The sequence below is a fragment of the Cyanistes caeruleus genome, chromosome 7 (genome assembly GCF_971803275.1).
Source record: "Cyanistes caeruleus chromosome 7, bCyaCae1.hap1.1, whole genome shotgun sequence".
Lineage (NCBI taxonomy): Eukaryota > Metazoa > Chordata > Aves > Passeriformes > Paridae > Cyanistes > Cyanistes caeruleus.
The window spans coordinates 34,113,036-34,124,051 of NC_141707.1; the positions used below are offsets into that span (position 1 = coordinate 34,113,036).

Genomic DNA, 11,016 nt, shown 5'->3' on the forward strand with positions numbered 1-11,016 from the left:
TCTATATTTCTGTGTAGAAATTTATCCAGTGCTGCTTTTTATCAGCAGCTACCTCTACAACTCAGCACAGACAACCGTACTGCTTGCTAGTAAAATCCAGCTAAAATGGGGAGTGAAAACCACAAAGACACAGCTGCACAGAGCCAGACCAGAATGGCCAAGAGGAACATGGGGGCAAAAGCAGCCTGTGCTACAGAGCACTGGGAACAAATTCACATCTTCTGAAATACAATTTTTAACACCAGTCTAGAGAACAGAGGGAGTTACTGCATTGTGCTGCTTCTAACTTTACTAACACTTGGATGGAGTAGAAGATCAAAAACATTCAATTTTGCTTTACGTTTACTACCACCAAATCTTTGAAAAATCAACCAACCCAACAAAAATGAACAACACAGGTAAGCTGACTCCGGAAAAGTTCTCTTTAATGAGGAAGATAAGATGCATTTATGTCCAAAAGACTGGCTTATAATTGAACTATGAAAGTGGACTTGAAGCCAGCCCATACTTAAGTGTTCACAACTAACAAAATCCAAATTCTGGCATCTTGATGATACTACCACCTAAATTTGCAGTCTTTGTCAATTTTATTTGTATTTGTAAACCCATTTCTAATGTTTAATGCTGGCACATACCTTAACACTCCTTTAACAGTTAAAGTTAAAGCTTTCCTTTAACTGTTTTCCTCAAAGTAAGAAGAGCAAACGGCTTTGGATATTATCTTTGTATAATGAGAGTTGAGTAGTTTGTGTTGGCAAAGGCAAAATGCTCCCTTTCTACTCACTGCTTCCTTTGAGACTTCTAGACTAATTCATTTTAACAAGTGTCTTAACAGTGCCTCTGTGTTACACCACACCCACACAGCACTCACCTATACTGATAGGCTTTTTAATAAATTTGTATTTCATTTTTCCAGGCTTTCTGAGCATTTTTCACAGCCTGCCTACTCCATGCAGTATTTCCAAATAATGAGGAAAGAATGCCCAAAAGTTTGGCAGTCTTACATGAATAATTACTTAACAGTATAAGTTATTTAGTATGAGGGGGAGCTTTATTTGCCAACTTTCTATATAATTTACCCAAAATAAGCTGAACCTCAGGAGCTGGACTCAATTATCCTTGTGGGTCCTTTCCAACTCAGAATATTCTATGACTCCACAGACATTTATCAGGAAGAAAAAGCCCAAGAAAATAAATTAATTATACATATTTTTCAACAGATAAAGAAAGGAAGGATCAATTGAATAAACACATACATAAGCTGCAAGTAAACAAAATCCTGCACTTGAAGAAATTAAACAGGTGAAATCTAAGTCTTATGATGCAGAAAAAGCCTGACTTGACTTGGAAGTTTCTTCAAGCAAATGTAATAAGGGGCTAAAGCTGTAAAGTTATCCCACATAAAAAAAAAAAAAAGGGAAAAAAGGTTGAGCTTTTGTGCTTGCTATTTGCACAGTTTCAGCACTTGTGAAGCTCCAGCTTTGACCCAAGAGCTGTAGCCCCAATCCCATCAACCTGGGCAGAGGGCAGGATGAACCAGGATGGACTGGGAGAGCATGGATGGAGGGCAGGAGCAGCCAGCAAGCACCAAGGGACTGTCCCAGCAATCCAAATCTGCCCTGTGCACCCACTACCACTTCAGCCTTTCAGCAGGTAACCAAATGTTTTCCATCAAGAGCAGGTTTGCACAAAAGCACCAGGTTACATATTTATCATGTTACACCACGCTTCTAATAGAAGATGGTTCCCGTTAGAAACAGTTGGCATGTAGCAAAAAATGCCCCACTCAGCTGTGGACAAAAACATACCAGTAAATATTGTTTACTATAAAAAGCAAGTCTCATTTAACAGGATCACAGAGATTCTTATGTCTGACAATAAATACGCAAGCAGTTGTATTGTGAAAGTTCTTGCAGATGATAAACAATGTTCTGTATCTAAGGCAAGTCACAACAAAAAAAAATACTAATACCATAAACCTAGATAAAAGATATGGTGTTAAGCAAAGAATTACAATTTGGATTCCTCCATTGATAGCATTTATTTATCAAAATAAAATATCAACAGATAACCTCCTGTCTGCATCTTGCTCTCTACAGCCTGAGAGTGCCAAAACACATCCTGTGCACAGCTGCAAACATTTGCACTGACCACAGGAGAATAATAAAGAGAGAAAGGAAATCCCAGAAAAAATTAAAACCGTACATTTATCTGGAGTTTTTCCGTCTAGTCTTAGAAATGCAAACCCATGATCAGAACAAAAAAAAAAAAATATGAATCATATTATACTCTGTCACATTAAGTCAGTGGATAAAATGATTTTTTTTTTTCCAATTCTGGATATAATTGAATAAACAAAACCCCAGCAATATATCACTCGTTGCATTCGAAAAGGATTGATGCTTCATTTTGATGCCTGAAGTAACCCTGCTATGGGCACTAACAAGTTTGCAATCCAATTAGTATTTTCAAGCATCTACCCAAGGATGATTTCTGTTAGACTGGTACACCTAAATATATTTTAGTTCAGTGACCAAAACCAAAAATTTAAGATTAAAGCAACAGAGATTCCTTTTCTTACATAGAGCAGAAAATAACTTTGAATTTCCTTGAGGACATATGCAAGTATGTTTTAAGTTATTTTACCTTTGAAATTAACCTTGTCTCCCTAAAGTCTAATTTTGGACAAGCATTCGTTTAAGTTTTTTTTAAAAATAAGTTTGCTTGAAATTGTCAAAACACTTTAGCATGTCCCAAAGAAAGTCTGCAATGATGAAACTAAATGTTGAAACATTATGTTGAAACTTTCCAATTGCATGAACTGACAGACCTACTGCAAAGTTTCTTATATGTGCCTATAAAGCAGTACAGAGCATGGATTACAACCCAGAACTGGTGCACTATTTCTAAACTCCTAAAAACTGCATTTTCAACTAATTTAGAGAAGTAAATGTCCATAGGAATCATGCAATCAACACACTTGCTGGGCAGAGAGTCAAACCCAGGTGCTAAACACACCAAGGCACTAGAAGAGAACCTGTCCATCCCAGGCACACCTCAAACCCTGCAGTTCATAGAAGGAGGTTCATTAATCATAAACTTAGAGATCCAGCCCAGGGATGCAAGCAGTTTGTCCTCTACCCTGACATGCCACCACCCCTTTCCTCTTAATCAAGCACAAGTGAGACATGGGCAAGGAGGAGCAGAAACACAAGAGCTGGAAGGTGCCATGCATCTTAAATGGCTTCTGGAATGCACTAAAACAAGATATAAACTGATCCCTATGATGGAATTACAAAAAAAAAACCAAAAAACAGTGTGTCAATAGAAATATATGTCCTCCAAACTGAACTCCTATTATTCCTGACTATGTTACATACTCTCAGCATTCAGTGTTGTAACATGGACTGTAATGGATCAGACTCATCCAAGAGACACCACAGGTCATCAGCAGCCTTCAAAGTCTTCTTGCAAATGCTTTTTAAATGTATTAAATCAATTCTTAACCTAGTACAATTCCTTTTTCCACATGAAGGATGACACATTTTCCCCTCCCTCCCTAACCACACTTCAGCCGCTGGCAAGCAAAAGATACTCTTAAAACCTGGAAGAGTATTTTTTCTAAATGCCATCAAGGAAATGTTTTGCCCATGCTTTTCAGACTGAAAAATTACTTCTGGGATGACACAACACAGAGAAAATTCAGCCCAAAAGAGAACATTTTCATGAAGACTCAAGCCCACAGAAGGTTGTGACAAGATATCCAGTTGAAGTATAAACTGCAAAAATATGTGCTGTAATCTTTATACTAAGCATAAGTTAGGTTTTGAAAAACCTGCAAAAATAACCCATGTCTGGAACAATAGAAAGAAAAATAATTTAAAGGCACTGTATAAAATACTATAAAGTTCAAGAACTCACAAAACAGACTGCTACTTCCCCCTACCTTGATTTTACAGCACTGAATTTCTCACCTCACAGATTTTGTGATCTGTTGAAGATTATTGCCTTTCATGGATCTTGTACTCATTTACACTCTCAGGTCAAAACCCAGAAGAGAAACAGAACGACATAATCCTGTCATAGCTTATCACATCAGAAGACATTCAACCCATAAATACTTTGCTCTCCTTAAGAGCTATAGAGGTGTTGCATGAAGATTAGCTAGAGCAGTAGGGTTTGTAGAGAATTTCCCCAAAGCAAAGCTCACTCCAGCCAGCTTCTGCTTCTCTGAGGTTCTGTGTGCTCAAATGTACTCTTCATTCACAGCACTGGTTAGAGAGACCAAATAGCCAAGAAACTCTCCGAGATGTATGTGACTCATTCCAAAGAACAGCTTGCAACTCCACATCAAGAAACACTGGAAATCCTGAGCAGCCTCAAATCCTCCTGGCTCTCAGCTCAGCAGGAACCCAGACTGCCAGGAGGTGTCAAAGAAATCCTGAGTTCCCATCAAGAACAGGAAACCTTTCTGCAGTCAACCCCAAGCCCTTTAATTCACCCCTAGTATGCAAGAAAGAAGTTTTAAAAACATCACTTTTTGCAACCTGTGCATGGGAAATAAAAAAGGGGCCTAGCTTGGCATATGAGAACATGCAGAAAACAAGACCCGTGACAACAAGTTGGGGTTTTTCCACACAATCATATAACCAATTTACTCAAGAGAAAGGTTACCAGCAGAGATGACCCTCCCACCAAAAGACTCTTGAGTACACTGTTGAGAAGCTGGTCACCACTGACACTCAAGTATTGAATGGATCCACCTGGCAGCCACTAAAAAATGGCACACAAACGTGCAGGAAAAAGAGCTCAGGTATAGAAAATACAAATAATATTCTGTAAATCCCCTTCAGTGCTATAATTAAGTTCTCATTTTGGAAGTGTAGCAGTTGCACAGCCACTTGCTGCAGCTCAGCTGAAGAGCCATTAATTTGAACACTTGCAATTATCTGCCATCCCGAATGAGCTAATTCAGTGTTATACAAGTTACAACTGAAGAAAAAAAGTGCATTCACACAAAAAGACAGTTAAAATCTACTTGTCAACCTAATCAAGCTAAATTCCAAAGTGGCGTAGGAAGAGCTTTTAATCATGACTTGCAGGCAGTGCTGTGTTCGCCTCTAGAAGAGGCGGCAAGAACAATTCAAATACCCAAAAGGCACAGAGCAAAAGACTGCAGCCTACTGTGATTAAAAAATGACTAAGAGCCTTTTCCTTTCTTTGGTACGTTGCTCACATACTTTATGGGAAGCACTCCATCTCATTTTTCTATTTAGAATTTTTGTTTTAAAATGCATGTAATCCTTAGATACACCAAAGTATGAAGTAAGTTGCATTCACAGCATACCTACTGACCTCAGGAAAATCAAAATTTTTCCAGCGTTTGAAGGATGTAAACAGAACAGCACATAGGTGCTATTTCATAACCCATGACTTGGTGCCCATCTTTTGTGGAAAGAAGAGAAAGAGAGGGGTTCTCAGCAGCCAAGTGAAGTCAAATTCACTGTTAACATGGATAAAGATTTCATGACAATAAGGTCCACAGTGTTGCTCTACAGATTATCCAACAGAACAAAAGTATACTTTAAAATAGACAAGGCTATCAGTTACAGAAATAAATAATACTGGCTTTAACAGTTGTGTCAAATTAACTGGACTCTTCAGATTTTTCATCTCATGCCTTTAACTCTACTGTACAATTAAAAGGACAGCACTTCACATCAGTAGCTTCTAAAACCACAAGTATTTACTTGCTCTTACTAGGTATCAATTACCTTATTTTCCAGGTATCAAGTTTGCTTAAGCAAAGAATGCAAATTTCAGGGTAACAAATATAACACTGGAAAAATTTCAGATGCATGTGATTGCCTTGTCACTAATTAAACCCATTTCCCAGCTCTAGCTGTATGACACACACTTAGATGACCCCGGAAAAGTTTGACCTAGCTGTTAAAACCTCAAGCAACAGTCATTATATTATCTCCCCAATCTCTTCTGTGTTTTGGTCTCTTTATGCTTTGAAAGAAGTCCTTATCATTTGTATAATCTGTGTAGACTGATACTGAAAAGCAGAACTCCACTGCCTTTCTCATCTCTGTCTCAACTGGCAAAAATGCACACACACATTAAAAAAAAACAAAAATAAAATTTAACACTGAGATAAACAAACTGAACTGTGGCTACAAGCACAAGACACAGGAAGACACTCTTCAATGCCACTTCTACACCTGCCCTGTTGCTGATTGAGGTCAATTCTCCTGAGATTACAAACTATCAACCCTTCCCTCTAAAAAAGCCTACTTACTGTAAAACCACTACACATTTAAAGCCTGTTCGAAGCAAGGCAGCTCCTTTCACCCTTTCTGTTTTGGCTGTATTTCCAAAACCTCTTTTCCTCTTTTTGGGGGCTATATTTAATTTGTCTGCTTTCTGTCATTTTGGCAGACAGGACAGAACACCGAGAGCTCAGCTGATCTGCGCTAAGCACCAGGCTGACACAGTTTGTGTTCTCACACAAAAAGTCAGATAGACTGGGAGGGCTGCACCAAATTAAAAAATAAAAGCCATATATCACAACCCACTGCACCATTACCCACCTGTTTGCTATTCACCTCAACTATCATATTTTTCCTTTGTAAATTCACCACTTTATATTTTTGTCTACTGAAATTATTGAATTCAAACCACCCCAACACTATGTAATCTTTTCAGTGCTACAAGTCTTTACAGCCACTTTCTTGAAGCAGGATTTTATGGAAGAACAACCTTGGATGAGGAAATTCACCTGAAATTAAAAGCCTAGAGAGTAAAATAGGCTGGGCTGCATTTAAAGAAATATATATACTACACAGTAAAACAGCATTTTAGAGCATTTTTTAAAGATTCGTAGAGAAATAAATAAATTAAACAGGAGCAAGACTTGACTAACATCATATTCAAGAATATTACAGAGTATACCCTCTGAAGTGAAGCTGATTAATGGTGTACTTGCATGCACATCTTCCCCAGGAAGACTTAACAGTCATGTCCCTTGGTACACCTCTCACATCAACAAGACAAAAGTAATTTCTTACACATCTCTGTGCTTGCATGCTGCTCCTGCGGGGCATTGCTGAAAGCTTTAAGAGAATTTCTAATCCAGTGGTCACAACCTGCACTTTACAAACCTATAAAAATATAATTATTGCCTTTAATGGGAGTACCGGTGAAACACAAACTTGTGGGATGGCAAAAAGCCTCTGGTGGCATGTGGCAGAGTAGTTACAGATCTTTTGATCTGAAACACAAACAGCACGTACACACATGTTAAACTCACATATACTTCTATTACACTCAGCTACACAACCTCATTCCCACTGTGCTAACTTTCCTCCATCCCACAGAATTCAAGGTTTTAATTCTGCTTTCACTACAGGAATGACTTTTTCATACAACTGTTAGACATGCGGACATCAGACACACACATACATATACCTGATTTTCCTAAAGACATTTTTTAATGTCCTACACCAAACAGATTCTTTTGAGGGGATGATGAGCACTGCTTTCAGAAACCAGTGCTTAGGTTGCAGAAGAACACGCCCTTTCAAGAAAGCACGATAAATATCTGCATCTACAGAGCACTCGCTGAAGATTTCCTTTATTTTTTAGCAAGAAGGAAAACAAAAGTGAAACAATGCCATCAGTAGTACCTAAAGAGCCTTGACTATAGAGCAGCGCTTTCCCTTCCAATGAAACCCTGATGCCTGATGGAGACATTTCCTCTTTCCATGGCCCCGCGGGTCGCGGTTCGCACTTCCCGGCTTCCCACGGCACCGCCGGGGCTGCCGCCCTGCCCCAGCCTCGGCAGCCGCGCAACAGCGAGCCCGGATCCCCGGGGCCTCCTCCCGCACCGCTCCTGCTGCTACGGAGCGCGGGCACCGCGTTCTCTCCACCGCCTGGCAGCTGCTGAACGAAAAGAAGCGTTTCCAAAGCGGATTTGGTTCAGGTTTGACACTGAAAACTGCCTTATAAGGTATAAAAGCCCGAAAGCAGGAAGAGGCTTTGACAAAACTAAGGAAGTTCCTCTGCGCCTGCTCGATGGAAGGGGAGGGGTTTTTTTCTTCCACAGAGAGAAGTAACAGAGAATAAATGACATTATCCGCACATTAAAAAAAAATAATAAATACACACGATCCCCCCAGATGGCGCCGGGCAGAGCGGCGACTCCCCCGAGCCGGAGCATCCCGGGGGCTCCGGGCAGCCACGGGAGCCGCGTCCCCGCTCGCCTCCCCCGGCCCCGGCAGCCGCACAAGGTCCCGCACCCCGGCCCGGGACCGATGGGGGCGGCCCCGGGCGGCCCGAGAGCAGCGAGCCGGGACACGGCTCCAGCCGAGCAGAAAGAGAAGGGAGGCGAAGGGAAGGCGGCTGGATACTCCCTCCGGCCCAGCCCGGCCCATCCCTCCCCACACCGACCCCGCGGCGGCTCGGGCGCGGCTGCCCGGCCCGGCAGCGCGACCCCCGCCGCCATCTGCAGCAGCATCGGCGGCGGAACCCGCCCGGCCCCGCCCCGGGCGGCCCCGAGCTGTCAGCGGCCGCGTCTCACCCCGTGCCGCAGTCCACCACGCAGGCCGGGAGCCGCCCTGCCATGCTGGTCGGTAGCGGCGGTGCTGGGGACGGCGGGCAGCCCTGGGCTCCGGCGGCGCTCGGCGGGCTGCGCTCGGCGGCACCGAGGGACTTCCGCAGGGCGGGCGCTGCCTCCGCCCCCGCCCGCTCGCTCGCTGCCCGGCGAGCCCAAGATGGCTGACCCGCCCCGCCCCGTGACGTGCGGTGGCGCGGCCTCGCCCGCCGGGCGGAGCGCCCTCAGGGCGGCGGGAGCGGCCTCGGGCCGCCCGGGCACCGAGTATCGCCCATACAGCGCAGGGTGGTGGGGCTGGAAAACACCCCCGATGTCAGCGGGTCCGGCCAGTGACCCAACAGCAGCGTGGTACCATGTGCCACGTACGGGCTTTCTTTAAACACCTCCAGGGACCGCCATAGGCAGTCCCTTCCAATGGCAGAACCACAGAACTGCTAAGAGTTGAAAGGCACCTATGGAAAGCATTTGGTCCATCCCCCGTGCCCAGGCAGGGTCACCTGCAGCAGTGACACAGGAATTTATCCGGGTGGGTTCAGAATGAGCAGTGACACAGGAGTTTATCCAGGTGGGTTCAGAATGAACAGTGACACAGGAATTTATCCAGGTGGGTTCAGAATGAACAGTGACACAGGAGTTTATCCAGGTGGGTTCAGAATGAACAGTGACACAGGAATTTATCCAGGTGGGTTCAGAATGAACAGTGACACAGGAGTTTATCCAGGTGGGTTCAGAATGAACAGTGACACAGGAGTTTATCCGGGTGGGTTCAGAATGAACAGTGACACAGGAGTTTATCCAGGTGGGTTCAGAATGAACAGTGACACAGGAATTTATCCAGGTGGGTTCAGAATGAACAGTGACACAGGAATTTATCCAGGTGGGTTCAGAATGAACAGTGACACAGGAATTTATCCAGGTGGGTTCAGAATGTCTCTGCTGTGGGAGACTCCACGCCCTCCCCGGGCAGCTGTTGAAGTGCTCTGCCACCTTCGATATAGAGAAATTCTTCCTTATGCTGAGGTGAAACTTCTTGTTCTTTAGTCTATGGCCAGTGCTCCCCATCCTGTCGCTGGGCACCACTGAAATGAGTCTGGAGCCATTCTCTTGGGACCAGTCTTTGAGATATTTATATGCATTAATGAGATTCCTTCTCAGTCTTCTCCAGACCAAACAGGCCTAGCTCCTGCAGTGCCTACTTGAAAGAGAGATGCCACAGACACATCCCCCCAATCATCTTTGTCCCAAAGAGGGCAAGAGACAGTGCCCTGTTGGGATCAGGTGTTCAGGTGGACAAAATATAGTCTGTACTCTTCTGTCCCTTTCCACCTCCCACAACCCTTCAGGCTTTGAAGGACAGAGTGCTGAGCACGCCAGGTCTGGTCCACTCCTTGCCGTGTGGTGTACTGCAGCCACATACTACTTTTGGTTTGTTTTTGAAGTATCTTAGTGTTTTAATAGTTCTCATATTGGGTATTTCAGGTGTTTTCAGGCTTTGCTCGCTGCTCCTGCCTTGGCAATGAGAAAGTGTGAGCTTCATGGCATAATCGGATGTCAAGCCATGAACAAATTTGGTAATCAAAATGAGTAATTGTCTTTGTCAGGACTCAGCAGGCACTAATAGATCTTAGTGGCTCTAAGAAGCATCATCAGGGGTCTCCACCCCACAGTCCTTGTCCCAGAGAACTTCAGACCCAGTTAAGCTCAGCTCTGACCCTTCTGATTTTTGTGTGAGCTATGCTGTAGATCTGTGCTGTCCTAGCCTTGCTTACTGGTTTCATATTAGACTTGCCTTATCCCTCTGGTAGCCTCCACACTAGTCCTCGTCCTGGTCTGACATCCTGACTTCACCTTGGAGCTGTGTAGCTGCAGGTGGCCCTGTGCCCCTTAAGGAACTCTCCAAGTATTCTCACAGTGTTCTTCCTTAGTTCTTCAAGCATGTTCTCCTCATCTGGTTTCAGCTATCTCTAATTAATAGCCTCTTTGCCTTTTTTCACTGGAAGGATAGACTAGAGTCAGTGCCAAAGCAAAGGAAGGACTAGGTACATGCCCTTCAGGATGAGATAGGAGAGAGCAAAACCATCCCTTTCAGTAGCAGCAGCTACTGGGAAGTTCAAGTCACCATCTGGCTTCCGTGGGCTGCCAGATCTTCCTGAGGAACATAAGCAAGGAATGGAGATATTGAGAATATTAACATTTTTATTTTAATGTCAAAGCAAATTATGACTAGAACATTATGAGGCATTTTACAGATAATGAAAGGGATTTCTGCAGGATATTGTGTAGCTTGTGAGCTGTGCTGAGCTAGAATATTAAAGATGAATATCTCTGAAAGCTTTTCAGAGAAAGTGCAAATATCCCTTTCCTTTGTATGTGCTGCTGTGTATGCATAGGTAAATATT

At 43.4% G+C, this 11,016-nt stretch overlaps 1 protein-coding gene across 2 annotated transcripts in view; it reads right to left on the minus strand.

Annotated features, from left to right (window-relative positions):
* The window catches only part of ACTR3 (actin related protein 3), a 28,751-nt gene extending 19,977 nt beyond the window's left edge, over positions 1–8,774 (minus strand). Inside the window, exon 1 of one of the 2 annotated variants that reach the window (XM_086898598.1) lies at positions 8,585–8,774. In XM_086898598.1, coding sequence (XP_086754724.1) covers positions 8,585–8,628 — 44 coding nt within the window. In that variant the 5' untranslated portion in view covers positions 8,629–8,774. Of the gene's footprint in view, positions 1–7,691; positions 8,035–8,584 lie in introns of those variants that run through there. The other variant, XM_086898597.1, reaches the window with a different exon arrangement.
* Positions 8,775–11,016: the final 2,242 nt, after the last annotated feature.